Source organism: Lycorma delicatula, chromosome 13 (assembly GCF_047948215.1).
Source record: "Lycorma delicatula isolate Av1 chromosome 13, ASM4794821v1, whole genome shotgun sequence".
In the NCBI taxonomy this organism is placed as follows: domain Eukaryota; kingdom Metazoa; phylum Arthropoda; class Insecta; order Hemiptera; family Fulgoridae; genus Lycorma; species Lycorma delicatula.
In genome coordinates, this window is record NC_134467.1 from 42299461 (window position 1) to 42324742 (window position 25282).

Sequence of the window (25282 nt, forward strand, 5' to 3'; positions counted from 1 at the left end):
TATTGCTAAAAATGTACAGATACTTTTCAGACATGTTTATCAACACAACAATGAAAAAATCCCGAGAATCGGACTAATACAACCCACAAAATTTCAAAACTCTCGTTTCTTTTTAAACACACCTTGCATTCCCATCAAAATTTGATTTTATAATTTTGAGAGAATCCAATTATGAGAAGATTGGTTGTAGGGAGGTTTTACTGTATTTTCAGCATACATTTATAATTTTTTTTAAATAAAACAATTTTACTCAGTCAGTTGGCAGTAAGCACAACACTATAATCACCTTATATCATAATCATCTCCGGATATGCCTTTTGGGCAGCAAATGTTTAATTTCGTATACTATATGTGCTTGTATTTATACTTTTTTATTTTTTTTTCAGGTAATATGTATGGAGGAGTAGCAACACCACTTGCATTTTTACATCAGATAGGCCAGCTAAATCATCATAATCAAATTGGTGTTGGTATGGGTGGACATAAAGTATGTCGCAATAGAGGCACCGGTGGAGGCGGACGTAATTCAATGAGACAACGAAACGGACCAGAAGCCGAACCATTATTACCGAATAATGCAAATGGTGTTGGTGTTAGTAACGTCGGTGGAAATGGTAATAATGGTATTCTTCGAATTATGCAGCCACCTCCTCCACCTCATGGACGTAATAATTCTCAACCTCCTCCGTTGCCACCACATAAAGGTATCGCTCAAGTATTTCCTCCATCAAACAGTAGTGGACGACATCGAGGTGGAGTTGATAATGGTCATACTGAAACACCTAGGTAAATTTTATTTATTTAGTTATTTTTTTCTTCTTGTCCCTTTGGTCTAAGTCTTGAGAAGTAAATGATTGAATTTTTTCGATTATTTATTCCAGAGTTCTTCATTAAAAGATTTTAAAAAATCCTTCTCTTGTTCATATTATCACTAAATAATAAATTTTTGATTTTTACTTCTGTGTAGGAAGTAAAAATCGTATCTCTCTTATTTTGCCTCTTTATTCCCTTATTTTGTCTCCAAAGTTTGACTATAGTTCTTACTTTTTTTATATTGAAAATTTTTTATTCATTTAGTTGCAATATTTTCAGAAATTAATGGACTGTGTAAAACTATATTTTGTAAGCAAACATGTTTTATATATAAAAAAAAAATTGATTTTACTGAACTATAAATTTCACGTATTATTATAATAAGTGTTTGTTGGTATATTGAAAAATCCTTATTAGCTGTGCTTCCTAATCTTTTTTGCATATTTCAGAAAAAAGTTAGTATAATAAATGTGCAATTAAATATAAAATATAATACAAAGTGCTGCCCAAAGGTTCCTGAAATTAGCCCTTTAATAAAAAATAAAAAAAAAACATCTATAACAATTATTACTCTCCATTCTGTTTAAAGTAGACTCTTTTTGCATGATGGATAATGCAATTCAACTATTTTTCGTGACTTTTTAATGGCATGTTTGTGTTCTGTGATTCCATGGTAAATAAAATGAATGATATTAAAGAGAAAACTCGTCAAAACAGCTGAATTGAAATAATAATGACAAGTGTTCTGTCATTCTGAAACTGAAGCCATGCCTCCAAATATAACAAAAATGCACTTAGCTGTCCTGCAAGACTGAAGGAATTGATATTTGAGAGGTTATAGGCCTATCGAATACTATTCCGAGAGCTGAGCATGTAACAGATTGCCACGTGAACAAATATTTGTTTTAAGGCTGCTCAACATTGAACGTAAACAGCACCATTGTCAAACCTTTTGCACTGAGTTTAAAGAACTTTCCAAACAACTTATAGAAGTCATTTCCTATCAAGGTGTTATTTCCTCTTTATGATTTGGCCTGAAATTTTGCAATTGTCTCAAAGTTTTATCCCTTAAGCATCAGTTTAATCTTTGGAAAACAGGAAGAAGTTTACACAAGTGAGGTCTGGTAAGGAGGGGTGTGGATGACTGTCATGTTAGTAGACACCTAAAATTTATGCATAAGTGATATTATAAGGTCTATTCAAAATATAACTAAAGATTTTTAATTATGTGGCAACGGAGATATTTAGTGATTTGCAGTTGGCAGCATTATGTTCCACATAACCTTTTCTGTAACCATATATTCGTGGATTGTTGTCCTCTCTTTTAATTTTCATATTATTGTTATTTGAGTGTGCGTTTAAGTGTCAGTAGAATTTGTAATGTATGATTTTCAGGAGCAATAATGCAAACTAAAACTTTGTGTGAAACTGGGTAGACTTTCACAGAAATGTTTCATCTTTTGCAACAAGTTTACAGAGATGATGTCTAGGTTGTATGCGATGTTACAAATGGTTTTCACAATTTAAAAGTGATTCAGTCAATCAAAAATGACCCTTGACCAGGAAGGCCTTTTTGACTTTAACTGATGGCACTCACATTCAGAAAATCAATGATCTGGTGCGTGCAAATTGTCAATTGATTGTCAGAGAACTTGCAGAAGAAGGTAGTATCTAAATTGGATCATGGCATGACATTTTGACTGAATAATTGAACATGCAACAAGTTTCAGTGAAATTTGTTTGATGACTGAACAGCAGAAAGAACATTGAGTGGATGTTTATCAGCAACTTCTTGAACAAGCCAATGACAATGAAACTTTCATGCAGAGGGTCAAAACAAGAGATGAAAGCTGGTTTTATGGGTACGTCATTGAGACAAAAGTTCAGTCATCAACAAAATCACACATTACAAAAATCGCTACTAACACTTAAGCACATTGCACTCAAATAACAATAACACAAAAACTAAATGAGATAACAACAATCCCAAGAACATGAGGTTACAGAGGAGGTTATGTGGAACACAATGTTGCCAACTGCATGTCACTAAATATCTCTGTTGTAACATAATGAAAAATGTTTGGTTATTTTCTGAACAGACATCATATGTGTGGGAGGGTACACTGCCATGGTACACAAACCAAGATCCAAGATGTGTTTTTTTAGTAGTGAAGATTATTTTTTGGCAGGCTATTTTGTCAGGTGTACTTTCTAATTTGCCTTAGTATCTCACAGCAGAATTTTCCATCCACCCAAAGAAATTGTCGTACATAATGTCATTTGAAATAAAAGAGCAAATCAGCATTGACTCATAGCTTCAAACTTGCTTTGTTCTCTTTGCTTATGGTGATACTGCATTATTCCATTGATATGACTGCTGTTTTGTTTTAAGTTAATACCAATAAACCTGTGATTCAGTCATCAGTAATTATGCTTCAGAATAATTTTAGTATAGGTTTGGAAAGTTCTTTTAGCTCAGAGCAGAAGATTTGAAGATGGAGGTGTTTATGTACAATGTTAATCAACCTTGGAATAATTTTTTCAGTATGTTTAGCTCCACAACTGAAATAGATAGGTATACAATCACTCAAATGTTGTGTACTGTTCTTCAATCTTACAGGATGGCTTTGTGCGTATTTAATTCACTTAAAGTTATATCTTCAGTCTCACATTGATGTATTAACTTTCAGAGTAGATTGATGATGTAAACAGTTAAATATTTACAAAGCAGATGATTTTATTCAGATTAGATTCTGGTTCTTGTAGCACTAAATAATAGTTACTGATGAGTACTGTTTTTTCTTTCTTTTTTTTATTTATTTATTTTTTTTTTTTTAGGTATACTCCTCCCTGGCCAAGAGGGGGAACTGCTGGTGTAAATGGTGGTAATAGTAACTGTTCTGGTAATAACATGGGAACAAATAACGATTGTCATCCATCATTACAACCACTACAGCAACAGAGAAATAACCACCATAGTATTCATCCGAATGGCAATAATAATTATCACAACAATCATTATAGAAGACACAATAGTCATTCACAACCACAGTCTGTTAACTCTGATAATACGGTATATATTATTCATTAACTATATATTATATACTTATACAAAAGCTTCAAATTTGGTGCTTTCTGTTTGAATTACGATGATGATTTCAATATACTTTGTATTCATTCTGGAAAGCATTAATATTTGCTAGTTTTATTTCTTTATTTTAATTATTTCACTAACTGCCTCAAGATTGAAAATTACAAAATTTATAAAAATATGCCCAACTTTCAAACCCTTTATACAGCAGGCCTAAAAGTTAGCTGCTGCAATAAAAAATCTTTGAAAATATCCGTTTTGAAGGAAAAATCTTTTTATCGTAAATTAAAGGAGCTAGCTACATGATCTGGAATTTGACAAATGAATGTCATAAAAATTAGGTATTTTTTCTTTATTAAAGTAATTTAATTTACAACAGGATTTCTATAGATTAACCGCTTCCTACACCGTAAATGCCATTGATCTCTTCTCAGTGTCATCCATTAGTCTTTCAAATATATAACTTCTATCATTTTATGCCATGTTTTTCTTAGCGTCACTCTTCACCAATAATTTAAGTAATAGAAGACCTTTTAGGGCATCTATTATTGTGGCCATATCATATCAGCCCAATTATAATTGCCCATCATAATTACATTGAATTTTCTAATTCCTGACCCTATCACTGTGGATATTCTAGATGAATGATGTTCATGATGTGATGATGATGAAGTAATCCACTTCCAATATCTCTTTTCTTTTTCCTGTTTAGCCTCCAGTAATTACCGTTCAGATAATACTTCAGAGGATGAATGAGGATGTTATGTATGGGCGTAAATGAACTGTAATCTTGTTCAGTCTCAGTTCGACCATTCCTGAGATGTGTGGTTAATTAAAACCCAACCACCAAAGAACACCGGTATTCATGATCTAGTGTTCAATTCCATGTAAAAGTAACTTACTTTACTAGGACTTGAACACTGGAACTCTCAACTTCCAAATCAGCTGATTTGTGAAGACACGTTCACCACTAGACCAATCCAGTGGGTACTTCCAATATTTCTAATCTTTCTCTGCTTTCTCGTATTCAGCTGCCAATAATCAAAACTGTAAGTTGGTATAGGTTCCATTAAAGGATTATAAACTATTATGTTGGAACTTGTTCCAGTCTTTGACTAAAACTGTGAATTTAAACTTCCAATTATCTTCTGAGCCTGGACCAATAATCTATGTCTGATTTCATTATTATAGACTTCATTATTTGTGAATGTAGAGCCCAGATGTTTGCAATCTTCTGCATTCCTTATTTCTTCATCTTCCAATTTAAGATTATCCAGAGGTTTTTCTTTATTAACAGTTGTTCCATTGGAAATGACTCTTGAAAACTTGGAATTGAATCATTTGTGTTAATAGAATTGCATATTAATTAAATAAGAAAATTGGAAACTTAAAAATTAATTAATTTTAATAATAATTCTAATTTTATGACTTTTCTGTGTGATAAAGTAGATTGCATCAAAGGTAAAGCTTCCATCTTTTCACATTTCATTTTACATGATACAGTAAATTCATTCTATTCTATCAAGCACTGTTTGATAAAGATTAGTCAGTTTTGAAGAATTATATTTTAAATCGTTTAGACAAATGGAGGTCTAATTTCCAATTCCTTTGCTTAGGAATAAGCTTTATTGTATTGTAACATTACAGTTGGAACTTATGTTATCTTCTGACTAACATCATTTAAGATTTGGTGGTCATCTGTGTTGGTTTCATAGGCATTTTGACAGTCATTTCCCTGGTTCATATGCGATGTTATCCATTTTGGGTTATATTAATCCTTAAAGTTTGTTTGTGGCTCACTGTTATTCAGTAATATGTATTTAAATTTTTATAGTATAATAGTTTTATTGAAAATTCTACACAATCTTTTTTTTGGCTTTATATTTATGTGCTTATATTTAAATGTTTTTTTTTTTTTTTTTTTTTTGTTAACAGTAATGCCATTTTATAAGCAATTATTCATTTTTTTAAAATAAAGAGAACAAAATCTAATCAGGTAGAATAATTTTTTCTTTGCATATAATTTACTTTAGATGGACAAAGCAGGAGCTATATAAAATGCCAAATAGCACAGGCGAAACGAGCCTTCAGTCAGAAATATAATTTGTTTATATCAAAAATTAATTTAAATGGCAGGAAAATATTTTTGAAAGTATATGTTTGGAGTGTCACTTTATGTGGAAGTGAAACTTGCGACGTTCGGAGTCTGAGAATAAAAGATTAGAAGCTTTTGAAATGCGGTGCTATAGGAGAATGTTAAAAATCAGACGGGTGGATAAAGTGACAAATGAAGAGGTGTTGCGGCAAATAGATGAAGAAAGAAGCATTTGGAAAAATATAGCTAAAAGAAGAGACAGACTTATAGGCCACATATTAAGGCATCCTGGAATAGTCGCTTTAATGTTGGAGGGACAGGTAGAAGGAAAAAATTGTGTAGGCAGGTAACATTTGGAATACGTAAAACAAATTGTTAGGGATGTAGGATGTAGGGGGTATACCAAAATGAAACGACTAGCACTAGATAGGGAATCTTGGAGAGCTGCATCAAACCAGTCAAATGACTGAAGACAAAAAAAAATAATTTAATATAGTTAGTGTGACATAATTTACTTTTCTTATTATTAGTAATAATGGTTTATAATTATTATTATATTATGATCAGTGATGTCGTAATTCATAAAAGAAGAAAAAAGAAAACTATTTTCTGGTAGTTTGTTTATTTCAGCACAGCATAAAGTATTAAGGACATAACTTAAGAATATACAGAGTATTCTTCATTTAAGAGATTTTAAAGTTAATAACTGTCTCTTACCATTTGTTTGTCTTTGTACCACTCAATTTTACTTCCCTTTTTTCTCACTAGTCTTGTGTAAGATAGTACTAATTAACTCCAATCTCCCAAGAACTGCAAGAAGAATTTCTCATCCTGAGAAGCTTATCTCATTCAAGATAGTTATCTCGTATCTTCATTTCTTTTTATCTCTTCTCATACTTGTCAACTTACAAGGGTCATTCAAATATAAAACAGAATTTTGCCTCACAGACTGAGGAAGAACAGTGAATGTGGTGGAGCACTGCTATCAGCCAACCACACCCGTTGGTAACATTCCCGCAGAGCAGTAACACAACAAATTATAATCCAGTTTCTTGCTAACAAAGGTGTCCAATACTCTGAAATTTTGACTTTCTCCAGGCACACCCTGTCAAAAATTCAAGTGTGTGATTGGGCCAAAAAAGTTTTAAGTGGCTATGATGGAGTGGAGAACAAAAATCATGAACGTCATTCATGGACCAGCATGGGCGTACAATATTGTCAGACACTCTCGAATACAGTTAAGTGTCTATGAGGTGAGTTCCACGTCTTCTCACAGAGCACAGAGAAATGTCCAAAAAGATATCTGTCGGCAGTTTCTGAATCACTTTGAGAAAGAAGGAAAGGCATTTTTGAATCATATTGTGAGCTGCGATGAAATGTGGGTCCACCAATACACCCTGGAAACCAAGAGAAAAAGTATAGAGTGAAGGGAAGTGAAGAGGTGACACCGATCATGACCAAGAAATCTTTGTCAGCTGGAATAGTTCTGGGAACTGTGTTAAAGTGTGTTGCAGATAGATTTCCTGCATGAACAAAGGACAGTAAATGTGGCATACCACTGCCAGTTTTTGGATGGCATCACGGCTGCCTATCTCAACAAACAATGTCAGTAATTGTTTTGCAACATCCTCCTACATGACAATGCAAGGCTGCATATAGCAGCTCAGACTCGCGATAAACTTGCTAAAATTAATTGAACACCTCTAGAACATCCACCCTACAGTCCAGATTTGACACCGGGTGATTTTCACATGTTTGGTTTGCTGAAAAAAGCTTTAGGAGGAGAAAGATTCGAAGACAATGCTTCAATCGAGCATTATGTGCACAATTAATTGTTGGGGAAGCCATCTTGTTTTTTTTATGAAGGGGTCAGGATCTACCTATCCAGTGAAGAAAATGAATTTCTGTTAAAGGAAACTATGTAGAAAAATTAGGTAATTTATTTGTGATTTTATCTAATATTATTAAAGATACTAAACAAATTCCAGTTTATATTTGAATGACCCTCGTATAATAGTAATAATAATAATAATTTCAATTTAATGGTTTAAAAATAAAAGATAATCACAAATCGGATTTATAAATAAGAAATTCATTATATTCGATTTTTTATTTATTTAGATTACGTCACAACAGCAGCAGCAATTATTAGAATCTAAACCATATTTAAAACCATTACCAAGACCACCGATTAAAATGACTTCATCCGGTAATGCGTGGCCATCACATTTACAAAGGCATTATTCAGATGAAAGCATACAAGGTTCTGGCGTCGGTGGTTACCATTGGCCCGGTCATATGAGTCATGTCGGACAACAGGTTCACAATAGAGTGCATTCAAGCGCTGATGAAATTAGTTCATTAAATCATTCGCCGTCAATATCATCTTCTGATGAAAGTTATAGTCGAACAACAGATGCATCTCCGTCTCCTTCACCACCTCCTGCTCCTCAAAACGATACAAAGCAGTGGCTTTTTCCATCCGATATACAGGTAAAGTTTTACTTTTTTATATTGTAAATTAATTAGTATGAAATAATTTGTCTGCATTTAATTAAACAAAAAAAAGAAAAAATATATTAATGGGTTACAAAAACAAAAGTAAATAGAAAGTAGCAATAAAAGGATTATTTATTGCTGTTTAATTTTCTTCTTTTCCAATAGTGTGGAATACTATTTTTATTATTTTCCTGACCCAAAAACTTCTCCTTTTCATAACTATTGAATGCTCTTTTGTTTTGTATTGTTCCTTTAACTATTTCACTTTCTTCATATTTGTACCCAAATATTAATTTAATATATTCTGTTATTATTTTATAGTTACTAATTAGAATGAATATTAATCAGAAAATATAAATAATAAATGAGGTAGATAACAAAATCAGCTATATCAAATTTTACCTCTAAGATTTCATCATCCATAAAACATTTATTGAAAATATATTTATGTACTTTATTTTTTTCTTTTTTTAAGTAATTCAGCTTTTTGGAATGAAATCTGAACAAATGTGTTTCTTTGTTTTTAATAAAATAATGAGGATTGTAGATTTGAAGAATCATTGAAATCAGTATAGTATAGTATTGAAAAGTATTAAATCTGTTAAACTAAGCATTTCTGGACATAGCAATTTTTTTTTTTAATTCTGTGTAGAACACAATACTGAAATATTTAGACAGATTTTGTATATCCTAAATATAGTTGTTTATATTTTATTTAATTATAAAAATTCTATCAAGTTATTATTTTTTTAAATTTCTTAATATTTTATTTTATTAATTTTCTAGGTTAATCCATGTTCTTCACCAGAAAGTTCACCTAGAGCATCACATGATTATATTCCCCCGCAATGTTACCTATCAAATAATAATAATAATGTTTCGAGTGAGTTATCGGCTCCACCTTTATCAACACCAGTTAATGATACTCCAAGTAGTTTACCATCATCACGTAGTTTTTCACCCGGTAAAAATAGTAATAATAACGGCAGCCGTGGTAGTGGACGTAGTGGAAAAGTTCGTAACTCAGCACGTAACGGTAAGTTAAAATTGTTTATTGTTAATTAACGTTATAAAAAAATGTTTATATTGTTATGCAAGATTTTGAAAGATGTTTTCGATAAACATTTTACAGATGTATTTCTTTGATTAAAATAATATAATGTAAACAGAGAACTTATTTTGTAAGTTATGGTCACTCAAAAATGTTAATGCATTTTTTTTTTGAGAATTGAGTACTGGATTTTCCCAAACTGTCATTTTTGATAAACAATCTTTTTTACACTTTTCCCAGTGTCATAATTTAAAATACTTTTTGAAGAATCTTAAAAAAAAATCTGAAAAATTTCACATTTTGGGAAAAAATTGCAATGACTAATTCACCTCTAGACTAACTGTCTTGGGCATTTAAATAATAGTAAATTATATCTTTAAATATAAATTAAATTAAGCCGGTGATAGTGGCATTTAAATAATAGTAAATTATATCTTTCAAATATAAATTAAATTAAGGCCAGATGACTCCCTAATAAAAATCCTATTCCTGAGACATGTGGTCAATTGAAACCCAACCGCCAAAGAACATGATCGTATCCACAATCTAGTATTCAAATCTATACAAAAGTAACTCCCTTTATAAGGATTTGAACCTTAGAACTCTCGATTTCGAAATCAGTTGATTTTCGATGACCAGCATCTTTAAAATCCAATTTGGTCCTCAGATAATTTTGCCTCCTACATTGTCATTAATCTATGTGTAATTAATTATTTTTGAGTATATTTTGAAACCAACATTAATCCAAATGTTATGCAGAAACCAACATAACACCATCATTAAGCAAAAAGATTACTTGATAATTCTGACATTCATTCCTATCGCCTTTAGTATGTGTTATATTAGAGTCACCAACCCGCTCTGTGGAATTCTACTAGTATATGCATTCAACATAAATTTAGGAGGTGTAATAATCTATGTTTCAAAAGCAATTCGCCATTTGTGAACAACTATCCATTGATCTTGTCAGAATTGCAGACCTCTTCCTATTATTTGTTGAAGTATTAGCCACCAATTTATTATCTCATTATACGCTGTTTTATCATTTATTCTATTTATTGTTGGTAAGTCAATGTTCAGTAAAACATGATACCTGATATTCCCACCCAGAGATGCGTGGAGTGATTAGACTTTTTTAAATCAGAGACAGGATTATCGAAACCTGCTGGTGGTTGTGTCATGCAAATTGTAATAATGTTATCGTCATAATTAGGTAATGATTGTTTTTCACTCATTTATTAGTCAGTCAGAGTTAGGAATGGGAGGATATTCAACATTACTTCTAAACACTTTTCATCTCATATCTCAAAGGCTCATTGACTAACAAAGTTGAAATTTGGCCGTATGTATCCCAGTTTTGGTCTGATTTCTTACAATACATGTTTATGATATAATTTTTACGTAAAATTATAATTAATTAGATGGGTTTTTTGTTTTCAGGAACTTCTTCATCTGGTTCTAGAAGAACAAATAATTCATCATCAGATAAAGTACCGCCATCAACGCTGTTAGCATTGGCAGCAAGTGCGAATACATTAGATTCAACAGCTGTTCAAACTCTTGATTCTTACAGAGGAGATACATGCGGTAGTTTTGAATATCAAAGAGCTAATAAACATCATCGGAAACGTGATCGCACTGGCAGTTTAGAAAAAATAATATTACCCACTGTTACAACAGTAACAACAGCTACGACGACAACGAACACAACATCCGCAACCAAAGATGATAGTAAAAGTACTCAACCTAATAATGATAGCAACGATACGACATCGACAAAATCGTCTACCAAAAAAGATGGATCGAGTCAAACGGATTTAAAAATGCCACCTTTAACTGGTGATTCAGCTGTCGGTGTAGATTTTGAACGTCAGATAAGGAAATTGCTTGCCGAACAAAGTCTATTGGATAATGAAATGGCTGTTGCAAGGTATGTACCGCAGCAGTCTGGTACAAATCTTGCTTCTATTAGAGAGTTAATACAAAAACAAGAACAAAGTTTAGGTTTAGAACCTTCATCTATTGTTGTTAAATCAAAATCGAATGATTTTAGGTAAGAATTTTTTTATGGTTTGCATGTTCAGTGTATCGATACGGATACAATTCGCATGGATTAACATTATCGACTGACATATCTTCTACAACTTATTTTTTGGTGTTTTCTTTGTTTCTTCATTATTATCACTAATATATTTCATCATTAAGAATTTTCTTTTCTACCATGCTGTCACTAATCCAGTTGTACAGTAGTCTTGCACATTCATTAGTCTAGCTTCTAACAATGTCCATTAAGTCCATACAAACTGTAAGATATGACTATTTATATAAAATTCTACCCAAAATACAATACTAAAAACAATCATATCATGCCTGGATCTTGTTTACTGCTATCACCTTCAAACTAGTTCCCTTGAGACATCTACACTGATCTCAGACCTTCATTACAAACAGAATATGTCTTGAAAGTCTTCTTTTTTTTGTAAGTGTTCAGCACCATTTTCAGTTCCACCTGCATCTCCTCTTTCTTGTTAAAACTTTATCCCTTCAACTTGGAAAAGAAAAAGAGAAGTCGTTTAGAACCAAGTTGGGTCATTGTGGTGGATGTGGAACAACCACCATGGTAATTTTTCATGAAAGACTGCTTCAGGAAGTGATACAATGGCGTATCAAATATAAACGAGACTTTATTTTTTTAAAAGTTTTATTTGGTGTAATAAAATAGCCATGCATACATTATTTTTCAACATAATCGCATGCTTTGGGAACGTGTTTTCCCAGCAGATTGGGAGATTTTTGATCCCAGTATTGTAAAATGAAAAGGGTTGTGTCAGGAGTCAATTGTACACAAAGGCCTTCACTGCTGCATCATCTTGGAATCAGTGCTTCTTTAAGCAGCTCAAGGAGATGAAAATCACAGGGCAATAGGTCGGGCTATAGGGAAGATGGTCAATTGGAATCCATCACATTTCCTCTAATTTTCTGCAAGTTAGAGCTGTAGTATGGGGCTGAGTGTAATCATGGATAAGAATAATGTCATAAATTGGTTAGTTACGTCTTTTGAAATGATAAGCAACCTTTACCTCATTCAAAAGCTCACAGTATGAGTAATAAGCAGCATTTATTGTGCGACACTCATGCAAGAGATTAGTATCCAAAACGTCTCCCGGTTGAAAAAAAAACTGTTACAAGCACCTTGCCAGCTGACAGCTAGGTCTTGGCTTTCTTAGGAGTTGCCTCCCTCTTCCCCTACCACTATGTAATAGCTTGTTTCGACCCAAGTTTTGTTTCAGGTGATGATTCAATTCAAAAATGCATTCCCTTCTGGAAACCATGCTGAAAGCTGACAGACTAGTAAATGTCTCAACTTGTGTTCTCCCGTCAAAAGGCAAGGGTCTCACCTGGCTTACACTTTATGAAACGCTAGGTCTTTTGTCATGATTGTTTGACAGCTTCCATAACTTATTCCATCCTGTGATGCAATTTCAAAACCTGTCCGATGTCGATCGCCTTCAATAAGATCACAAATTGTACAAATTTTCTCCTTCGTAATGCTGATCCAAGGATGGTGACCATGTTTCTGTTTTTAAATCTGTTGACATACTTCCTTGAACTTCTTATGCCAGGCAAACACGCAAGCCATTGACACTGTTTTATCGCCGAACTGTGCAGTCAATCTTTGCAGAATTTCCACAGGTTTTACGCGTTTATGAGTGAGAAATTTAATGATAATATGTTGCGCGGTGGAAGGATGCATCTGTTGCTCTGATATTGTGAGTGCTACTGCCAAACTGGTCTGAACTGAACACTGCCTGGTTTCCCCATTCCTGACATCCCCACCAGTGCATTCTAGAAGAGGCCACCCACTCCCTTCAAACTTATGTACTCAGAATGAAGTCTCGTTTACATTTGATACACCCTCATATATAGCCTTGCATTTCATGGTGAAAAACATATTCATTCCTGTGCCACTTCTCTAGATGTTTCCTTCCCATATCCTCCCTTAGCTGGCTTAGGACAGAGCCTTTTGAAAGGTAAATCTCTGTATAATTTCTTCATTACAAAAATAAAAGAACAAAACAGGTTTACCATTATTGCATGGTCTTTTAGATATACTGATATTAATTATCAATATTTCTATCGTTGGAAGTTTTTCTTTATTTCTTTCAGTTTAAGTTTCACTTTTAGAAATAGGTGGAAACCAAAGATTGTTCAAAAGGCCAAAATTCTTAAGATATTTGTTACATGTTTTTGAGAAAATACTGTTTACATGTGTTAAAACCTCTCATAACTATAATAATGTAGAGGCATGATGCAAACCACAAACATTTTTCATATCTGGGGCATTCCCAGATATTAGAAACAAATATATTTTGTTTTAAATTGCAAAACAATTATTTCCCACCCAGGGAAAGATTGAACAAACCACGCTGGACTCTTTTTAGTTATCATCTATATTAATAGGTGAAACTTTTTATCTTTTATACAGTAAGTCCTAATAAAAAGACTTTTTTTTCTCATTGATGAATAAATAAGACATGGTTACTGGCTTCATTTAGTATTTCATAGTTACTTAATAATGTTTGATTATCTGGGTTACCATTACTTGGTTTTCCAGAGAACTTTAAATAGTCATTTTTATCCCTTCACCAATCGCTTCAAGCCATTTTTTCTTTGTAGCATTTAAATCACTTAAAAAAGTATGTAATAATTAACCTTTTTAGCTCTTGTAACGGCTTATAGCTTTATTTACAGTTGTAATAGTAATGCTTCTTTTTTCACATTTATTTAACATTTTAATGTGGTCAGCAGTAATGAAAGTAGTTATTCATAAAATTAAAAACAATTTAACAGCAGTCAAAAATCTTTAATCGAACTAACCTTCCCAATTTAAAACAGATTGTTATAAGTTGATAAAAACGATAACGCTTGGCTTTTGGGTTTTTCCTATACGTGGACGTAGAAAACTGGTAAGTTGATGATTAATTACACTTGTATGCATAATATTAACATCCAATTAAATGCTATGCATGATAAGTTATTATTCAAAAATTAAACTAATTTTTAAATTGATCATAAAAATATTTTTTTTTTTACCGCTACTCCACCAATCTCTCTTGAGCACTGTTAGCATTTTGCCTTTCATCCATAGATTCTGCGTTCAAGAACTGGTGAGATGTAGCATTTCTCACACGTAACACTATATTGGATTTTGTTTCTTTAAACAACTAAGTAAATTTAAGTAAGCATTTATAGATATTTTGATTAATACTAAGAGATAACAGAAGATAATTAGAAAAAATGAAATAAATTATTTTTCCTAATTCTTGACATAACTGTTACAAGAGAATCTGGGTGTAATATAGTATGTTCTTTGTAACACAAGACACTTCTGATGGTTCCTTGTAACACAACTCACATGGTAATAGAGCTTGTTTATATAATGAAAAATTGGAAGTTTTCATTATGTAAACTAAACAAATTTCACAGAGTATTCAAAAAGTGACAACCTTATGGAAGAATGTTTTTTTTATTGCGTGTTTAATTGAGGAAAAATGGGTTACACAAAGCAGAAGAGAATATTCATTGGCTTCCAATTGACATTAGATGGCATTAAATGTGCCAGTTATACCCAGACCCAGAATGCCTTCACAGAAACGTATGGGGTGGATGCATCAAACTAGTCCTCTGTCAAGCAGCTGTACGACAAGTTCCAAGAGACAGGAACTGTGGCAGTTGCAGCCGAAAGTGGTCAATCGAAAGTGCTAACACCAGAAAAGTTGATTGATATGCATGTTGCATATTCTGTTAGTCCCAAGAATTCTGTGTGATGCCTATCTAGCCAGTCTGGTTTCTCTGTTGGTAGTGCCTACATGGCATTATGCAAGTTACAAATGCATCTATACAGAATTGATGTTGTTTATGAGTTGTTACCTGCAGACGCTGGAAAACATGTAGCGTTCTGTCAAAGGTTCATGTCATCCGTAACGCCATGGGGGAAAGAACTCAATGATTGGTTTTGATCTGTTTAGGCATGGCTTCACTTTGATTTGTGAATGCACAGAATTCACACATTTGCTGTATGGAAAATCTACATCAGCTGCATGGAAAAAAGTGGGTATTTAATGTGCAGTGTCATGTAGGTGAAGCTTCATGACATTCTTTCATTCTGCTAACAAAATTTAGTGGGTTACAAGTTAAATATTTATGAGTAAAATGTGGTAAAAAAACGAACAAAATATCAATTTAGTTATTAATGTTATTAAAAAAAAAATTTATGTTATGTATCATTTTAAAATACAAGACAGTGTACAAGAAACGACTATAAAGTATAAGTAAGCAAAAGTATAGAGTAGATGCTAATTTATAAAAAACATTAGTTGGCATGGTTAGCAAAAAAACCCACAATTCTTAACTGATTATTAGGCTTTCACTTTCTCTTCTCAAACAAGTTTCTTTTGTAAAATGCTAAACAAGTTGTTTGTTTTACATTATCAAAACACATAATTACAAAATTTGGTCATAATAAAATAATTTTTATAAAATTATATTATAGTTTGTTAAAAAGTTTAGAAAAATTACATAAAAATAAAGAATTTTTTTTTTTATAAAAAAGAAAAAAGAATTTAAAACATTTTTAGTCCTCATTTAATTGATAACTGACACTTTAGTCAGTTATCAGTTAAAAGAATTAGTGAACAGTGAGTGCTACCAACAGATAGTGCAACAATTTATAAACACTGTACCTGCAGACTGGCTAGAATATACATAGTTCAGCAGGACAATGCTACAGCTCATACAGCCAACAACACTATGGCTTTCTTTGATCATAGTTTTCATGAACATGTGATTTTAAAGGGGCTGTGACCTCATCAGTCTCCTGATTTATCCCCCTCTTGACGTTCTCTTGTGGTGATATCTTAAAGATGCCGATTACAAAATTCATCCTCACACCATTCCTGAATCCCAAAGCAAAATTGAACGATGTGTCACTGTTAAGTTCCTCATCAAACATTACAGCATGTGTTTAAGAGCATGTAACGTTGTATTCAATATTATCATTATGTAAATTACATAATGGAGGCCATTTTCAACAACTAGTAGTATAGTACTGATTTTGCCATACGGTTGTGTCACTTTTTGAACTTCCTGTAGTACCTTTTGGCATGCACTTTATGTCTGTTAAAAACTGTGCTTTGTTCCTTACCGTTATTCTATGGACACACAGTAATATGTATTCTATTCCGTAATTATTTACTTAATGTTGTAAATATGAATTTTTGAGTATTTTTTCTAAAAGATTAATTTTTACGGTTTAAAAATGAAATCTTCATATTATAATAATTTAGGTACATGCCTTAGTAAATTTTTGATACATATATTAAATTTATAAATAAGTAGAATTGTTTTTTTCACATATAACCACATAATACGTACTTGTATAAGCATACATATTTAAAAATTAAATTTTTGGTCTGAATAAAATGACATCAGATATTTTTTTATTTTTAAAATTGCGCTTCAAGAGTCGTTAAACTGTATATATCAGAAAATTTCTTACAGGATTAATATGTCATTACAGTAGAAATCTTTCTGATATTTATGTTAAAGAAAATTATTGTTGTAGAGAACTCAAACGACCAGTAATAAAACACAGCACATTTTTTTCAAAATAGAAGATGATTTACCGAAAATTAAAATACCTTTGTCATATTTTATTGAATACAGAAATATTTTGTGAAGTAGCTCTAAAGGTTTTTACATTCAATTGCCATAATTCCAACATAAAATGTATAAAAATTTCATTTTTATGAAATATCATTAAATTGGTACGTAACTGTAGTTATAATTGTGATTATAATAAATGGTATTTTCTTTTGATAACATTTGGGTATGTTGAATAACAAAATCTTCTTTCTGTAACGTTTCATTATGGTGAACAAATGAACAGCATGCATTGGTAATTAAGAATTCTATAAAAACACTATCAACATTGATTCCAGTTGTGTGAATGCTATATTCTCTTTAGATAAGCCATTCAAATTAAATTTTTATGTGCCAAAATTAACTTACGGTCGGTAAGACATATAAAAAATAGGAAAAATTCAGTAGAATTAAATGAATGAACTACTTTTTCCACCCCCTCCACAATGTTTCCCGCATCATTTTCAAAATGGTGTCTAAAGTTGGTGAAAAGTAGTTTTTTTTCATTTTAAAGAAAAAATAGACGTTCTACAAAAAACGTTTTAAATAAAAGTTGTAGAACATTTTACATTTTGAAACAAAACATATGCCCTGCTCGATGTAAATTGATCAACAAATAAAATAGTTATTGCAGATAAACCGCTAAAAATAATGTTTTCTTCAATTATTAATAGCTTTAAAATGAAAAAAGATTTTTTGACGAAACTACCAGAATATGTAGTTCTTGATGAGTAGAATAAGTACCTTTTTTATTTTAGCAAAATATTTAATAGTTTTAGCAAATATTGCATTTTTTGAAAAAAGACGATCTTTGAAAATTTGAATTACTCGTATTGGAATGCACTTCCCGTGCCCCATCTGGGGCTTAAATTTTTTTTAAGAGTTGTTCTAACCTGTGCAAATAGTGCGCATATTGGAAAAGTATTGACAATATCTGAAAAATTGACAAAAATATTGACTTTTTTTTTGGTTCGAAAAAATTAATTATTTTTTTAAATTGGAATTCCATCAATATATTGCCATTCGATAGCTGCAATTTTTCTACGAATTTAAAAATAAAACATTTTGCTCTATGGCCTACTGGAGCCAAGATAATTTATTATTTTCAAAAAAAAACTACGACCTCATTTGTCAATATTAAATGAAATTTACACATGTTGTACTCAAATACTTGTACTTAACATAAAAATTATTCCACAGCGATCGATTTCGTTTTCTTCACTCTAAGCTAAATTATGTTGGACAAAATATGTATTTTACAAATACATATTCCATTCGGCATGTTGATGTTCGTGGTGGATGGAGAGAAACTTCAACTTGGTTGACAGACTAGCTGAGGACGTCAAGTCGAAGTCTATCCCCCCCATCATGCGCATTAACTTGCCAAATAGAATAAGCATTTTACGGGGTCCAACAAAATTTAGCTTACAGTGAAGAAAACAAAATCAATCATTGCAATTTAAATTCGTAGAAAAACGGCAGCTATCGAATGGCAATAATGTAATTTCAAAGGAATTTCTACTTTAAAAAAAAATCAATGTTTTGGTAGATTTTTTACTTATTTTCAATAGCTTTGCAATATGCGCACTATTTGCACAGATTAGTGCAACTCTTAAAGAAAATTTTAACCCTGGATAGGCCACATAGGTGCATTCAAAAAACTCTATTTTTGGAAAAAATCTATTGAATATTTTGAAAAGTCAAAAAGGGAACTTATTCTACAGGCCAAAGATTACATATTTTGTAAGTTTTGTCAAATAATCTTTTATCATTTTAAAGATATTAATAATTGAAGAAAACATTATTTTTAGTGGTTTATTTGCAATAACTATTTTATTTGCTGATCAATTGATGTCAGGCAGGGCTTAAGTGTTTTGTTTCAAAATGTTCTACAACTTTTAAGTAAATTTTTTTTTTGTAAAACGTCTAGTTTTTCTTTAAAACAAAAAAACTGTTTTTCACCAACTTTGAATATGTCATTTTGAAAATGATGTGAAAAAAATGAGAGGGTGGAAAAGTAGTTCATTCAATTCTACAGAATATTTCCCATTTTTTTACATGTCTTCCTTACAGAAGTTAATTTTGGCAAATAAACGAGATATTTTTGACAACATAATTGGTCTAATACTACTGTGTTTGTGTGCATGTGCGTGTAAATTGAAAAGTGTGTTTACATATTTCACTTAACCTACCTTGTTGAAAAAAAATTATTTGTAAATAAATTACTTTAATAATTGTACCAATCTATTTAAGAAAACATTTTAAGTTATGAAAATAGTTTTCAATAGTAAGTTTACATGTAAATATTTGAACCAATAAAACGCTAATTATTTGAGAAGTATGTGATACAAATAAAATAGCTTAAATAGTCAGAAATGCACACTTATTATTGTTAGCTTTATTAAATTTAGATAATTTTAATTGAATAGGGGTAATAAAAAAATTGTTTACTATGAAAACTTTTATCGACAGATATGTTTTTTCCTTGCTGTGTAGTTAGAGAATATGCTAATATGCTAATCAGGTCAATTTTTGGAAATCTTATCTAATGTAAAAAACACAATTTTAGGATGTCCTTCTAAAATTGTATTTGATTGTTAGAAAAAGTTTTTTTCTATAGTATATATATATATATATATATACTATAGGGGTGTTGATGTAATTTAATTTTTGGTCACCATCAGTCAAGGGTACAGGAGGAAATACAGATTGTATTGATCCTATTTTTTTTTTCTGTTCACGAAGTTGAAAATCTGTTCAGTCAGTCTTGGTTCATCCTTTTGATGTGGCAATAGAAGCTAACTCATCTTTTCCTCTTTGTGTCAGAGAATTTTTAAATTTTCTTGTAAAATTCTTCTGATTTTAATACTGTTCTGTAATGTCTGAGTTTGAAGTTTCAGGAAAGTGACTTTTTGTTGTAGTTGTTTTTTTGTCAGCTGGGAAATGAAATTTTCAATCTGAACTTGTGTTTCCAATTTTGAGATTTGGAATTCAGCTTCTTTCCAACTTTAGGACAGCAGACTGATTTCATCCACAAAGGTTAAGAAATTACATTTCAAACCTATTTTGATTCTACTATTTTCATTCAGTGTCCAGTTCCATTCCCCGATTACTTTTTATAGACCATAGTTGAAGAGAGTGGGGAAAGCCCATCTCATTAATTACAGATTTGATTTCGAATAATTCAGAAATTTCATCCATGAATTTTACTTTGGAATAGGCATTTGTCAGTATGATTTTGATCAAACTCATCTTGTTGAGTAATGCAAGCTCTTTTAGTATAGTTGTTAAAGAAATCGTTAATATGATCCCTACCAATGGAATCTCGTGCTTTTTGGAAATCTATGAATGTGATTAAATATTTTTTGCTTGCAGGTTTGTAATAGCCCGTTATATTTTTGAGGTTGAGTATTTTTTCTGAATCCATCTTGGTTTTTTTCACTTGCAGATTGAATTGTGGTTCGGTTCAGCAGAGCACCTTTTTTATACAGCAGACATATTAAGCTGTTTTCAGTTGGAATTTGGACTGACCAAAGTTCTTTTACAGTTTGATTTTCTTTGGCCGCTTTGTTGTTTTTGAGTTTGCCCATTATGTTTTGGACTTTTTCCAGATTCAGTGCTTTGGAATTTTACTTGTTTTTTATCATCGGTTATGAAGTCAAATTTTTGTTTAGGTTCATTGCTGTTTAATAGTTTACCAAAATATTTGGCAAAGATTTTAAAATGTTTTTGTTTATTTTATTTAATAACACTTTACTTTGCAACACCAAGAAATAAATATGGTTGTTATTGAATGTATATGATCACAGAATATTATAAAACTAAGATCATTATGTGGACTTAGTTTTGAGACATTTTTGAAAGTTTGCTAATTACTTTGTCTTGGTTTAATATTATAATTAAACTATTAATTTTGTCTTTATTTTAATTTTTTTTAATTTTTTATTCAATAATAAAGGGCGGAAGGAGAGCGTGAACAGACTGAAAGTGATGATGATGAAGAAAGGAAAGAGAATAAAAGGTTTGAAGAAGAAGAGAAAAGAATTGCTGTTGAAGTAGCGCGTCAGGTAAATACTGTGTGTTTTAATTTATATTCATTGACATTAATTCTATTAACATACATTTGATGTTTTTCCTTATGGTTAAGATTAACTATATTGTTTTGATTCACATTTTATAATTTATTTTTTTACTTTCTCATACAATTATGGAAATAAGTAAAGTTGTTCCTTCAGGAATCCTATTTCTCAAAGTAAAGCAATTTTTGTTGCAACATTTATTTAGATCCTTTTTCTAACCATCCATCATTCGTAGCTTTTCCACCGTAAATATCACTAATCTTCCGAAGAAATATCACGTGGTTTGACTTTTTTCAAATTTAAAAATCAGATAGCTACCATAGTTTTATACAATTCGTGGGTTTCTCAATTCACTTGAACATTTTAAATGATGTTTAATCAACTGAAAAAAAATGTTGCTATACTTTTAATATTATCTACCAAAAACCAGTGAATGACAGAACATGGTATGCATGTTCAGATCTGCAATCACAACACTGCAGCAGTGGTGAAAGGAAATTGTACTTGTTTTCTACATATGCTTATTCTAAGAAAAGTAATTAATAGATATTTGCATAATTATGTGATCTTGCTGGAAAAAAAGTTGGTTAATTTATGATTTGGTGTCAACCGGGAAATAAACCCAGAAGAACTGTGCAATTACATGAATATATTCATGTTCTCATCAAAGAATACAAGTTCTATAATCCATGTCCCTGAAATGATGTAATTTAACCCCTCCAGCCATGTGAACAAAATAATAATCTTATTCTAAATTTATGTGTATTAACAGTTAGATATTTTGTGAATTGATTTATAAACTTTGATATGTAATTGATATATAAACTTGCAAATTATTAAATAAATCTATCCTTCGTTAAGTGAGATTAGATATAAATGAATTTCTTCTAATGTAATGCTTTTCAATAGCGGCGACTTACATAATGATATACGATTAACTTTATTGTCATTAATCATAATTTGTTACACCATATACAAATAATAAAACCGTCACAAAATATTAAGCTATTCATATTTTAATATTTATAATGTTTTTGTTTTTTTCTTTTTTTTGTAATAGGAAGCTGAAGTTAAACGTATTATTGAAGAGAGTTCAAGACAATTAGGACTTGGTGAAACTAGTCATTCACAATCCGAGTGGAGTGATGAAGATGAGAATGCAGCATCTGAACCGTTACTTGCCGATCGTGACAGTACTGGTTATACAACAGACGATCCAGCACTAGAAAATATTTCAATGATACATGAAGCTGGCCTAACAGATGCTGAAGGTATTTATTTAACAATAGCTTCTTTTTTCTTTATTGTTGTTAATGTCGCATGTTTGCTTATCGACAAGGATATTGAGAGCTATCATGAAGAAATTTGTACAAATACAGTTTATTTACTCATGAATAAGTTACTTGAAAATTTTAAAAAATAAATCAATTTTAAATTGCAAAATACAATTCTGAATTTTTTTTCATATATACATCTTTTCAGAATTTTTCAATTGTAACATTTTTTTTTTTGTTACAAAGGTAGTGAAACATCAAGAACTGCAAAGTGTGTGTGTATATATATACACACACACACATGTGAATAGTATAAGTGTACAACCCACCGGGTTGGTCTAGTGGTTAACGCGTCTTCCCAAATCAGTTGATTTGGAAGTCAAGAGTTAGAGCGTTCAAGTCCTAGTAAAGCCAGATATTTTTACATGGATTTGAATACTAGATCGTGGATACCGGTGTTCTTTGGTGGTTGGGTTTCAATTAACCACACATCTCAGGAATGGTCGAACTGAGAATGTACAAGACTACACTTCATTTACACTCATACATATCATCCTCATTCATCCTCTGAAGAATTATCTAGACGGTAGTTGCCGGAGGCTAAACAGGAAAAAGAAAGTATAAGTGTACAAAAAAAGAACATCAGGATTTTAATTTCTTATGAGTGTTGATTTAAGAGTAGAATATAAGAGTAAAAAAAAGTACAGTGTTAGTTGTGCACATGCCCATAGATTGATTTCCTTTCTTTTTGCTTGACATTAGCAAAGATGGCAATTCCTGAACAGAAACCCTTTGTGTTTTGCAGTTTGCTAAATATGAATCTAGTTACAGTTAAATGTGCATTCTAAAGAAAGTCTAATTGTGATCTTCTGATTGATAATAATATTCATTGATGACATAATCAGTTTGAAACAACTGGATTTCTGTGTAAAGGTAAGAGAACGGTATGACCAAAGGTGTCTGAAGAAAATGAACATGTCATTTTCCTATTCAGTCCTAAAAAACCTTTTAGGAAGACCAGCTGGGAACTAACAATGTTTGGTGATGACAATGTGGAATGTTTTGGGGAAACGCTTATGTACACATCTTTATTGTTTATAGCTGTTAGAGGCTTTGAAGCCTACCGACTTTGCATTCCAATTTCACGATTTATATTTTCCAACAAGAAGAGCTGACTTTCTTTGTAATTTTGTGACAGAAAGTTTATAGGCCATTCTTTTTCACTGAAACAAGCAGTTGCTTATTTAGATATACTGCATACATGGCTCTTTTCTCAACTGCAAGATTATCAGAGCATTTATTTGGCAACAAGATGATGCACTTTCTTATCGCCAAAACTCTGTATGGAATTGGTTGAATGTTTCCCCGGTGACTGAATTGGTTGACGTGGAATTGATGACAGAGCTTGTTTGCAATCTTGCCACATGTGATTTTTTTTTTGGGGTCTTGTGTATGTCTTGGCTGCATGCTGGTTAAAGTACGGAACAAACTCTCCTATTGGTTGAAATGTGCTGTATTACAAAAGGTGCTCTCATTGTACACTTGTAGAGATAAACAGTAAATGTTACTCTTTCGTTTTATTTGTGATTCACTACTAAGTCAATGTTAAGAGATACTAACTAGCTTTAAAACCCTGATATTCCTTTTTGTACATCTGCTTATTATTTAGTATACCATATAAAACTGTATACTTCACTGTATATTTCTGGATTATTTTATGTAGTATATCCAGAAAAAAAAAATGTATATTTAACGTTTAAACAATTGCTGGTGTATTAAAATAATATAATTGTTTTTTCTTTAGGTGCTTTAAGCGATGTTAATTCAGCTTTTGAAGGCGGTTGCCATGATGATGGTGATAATACATCCTTATCATCTCGAGCATCTTCAAGAGTATTCGATTCTGATGCAGTATTAAGTCTAGATTCTCTGAGCGCGTTATATGATTCTGAGTATGATAACTGTTATACAGATGATTTACGTTATTATAGCAACGCACCAGAAACGACTCCAGACATTACTAATTTAGCGGATATCAAATCTATGTCTGAAAGTATTACACGTAATTTTGGGCAACCTAGAAGTGAAACAGATAGCGATGTTTGAATTTTTTTTAAGTTTATTTTATCATTTTATTATAAAAAAGACATAAATTTATTTTCTATTGTATTATTTTTTTATTTTAATTAAGCTTTGTAGAAAAACATTAATAGAACAAAAAATTCAATTTTAAATTATTTTTAAAGTATTTTTCAGTTACACTACCATGAGTAAAAAAGTTCATTTTAATTTTTATCTAATGTTTGTTTTAATATCTATGAATAAACTCTATTAAACGTTCATGTTTCAAAGTATATAATTTAAAGCATGCTCTAAGCATGTATACTATAATAGTATTAATGTATTTTGGTATTGATGAATAAAAACTTTTTCACAGCTTTAAAAATAAATTTTCTTTTATAATTATTTATAAATAACTTAAAAGTTTTTTCTTAAACTAATTGGAATACACCAATGACCAAAGCCAAATGCCGTTCAGGTGTATAATTTGTATTAAAATACATTTGGTATGGTATTTGATTCTTTAGGATTATTTAGTAACTTATTTCACTTTGAAGTAAAAAGAAAAAAATGGTCGCTACAATATGAAGAATGTTTTTTTTTTTTTTTTTAAGCATA

At 31.2% G+C, this 25282-nt stretch overlaps 1 protein-coding gene across 4 annotated transcripts in view; it reads left to right on the forward strand.

Moving 5' to 3' along the window:
• The window catches only part of LOC142333613 (adenylate cyclase type 1-like), a 338843-nt gene extending 313891 nt beyond the window's left edge, over window positions 1-24952 (forward strand). For 3 of the 4 annotated variants that reach the window (XM_075380936.1, XM_075380937.1, XM_075380938.1), the window contains exons 22-29: window positions 387-786; window positions 3652-3886; window positions 8121-8492; window positions 9285-9534; window positions 10990-11602; window positions 21209-21317; window positions 22390-22600; window positions 24408-24951. In XM_075380936.1, the coding sequence (XP_075237051.1) occupies window positions 387-786; window positions 3652-3886; window positions 8121-8492; window positions 9285-9534; window positions 10990-11602; window positions 21209-21317; window positions 22390-22600; window positions 24408-24709 (2492 nt within the window). In that variant the 3' untranslated portion in view covers window positions 24710-24951. Of the gene's footprint in view, window positions 1-386; window positions 787-3651; window positions 3887-8120; window positions 8493-9284; window positions 9535-10989; window positions 11603-21208; window positions 21318-22389; window positions 22601-24407 lie in introns of all 4 variants that reach the window. The other variant, XM_075380939.1, reaches the window with a different exon arrangement.
• Window positions 24953-25282: the final 330 nt, after the last annotated feature.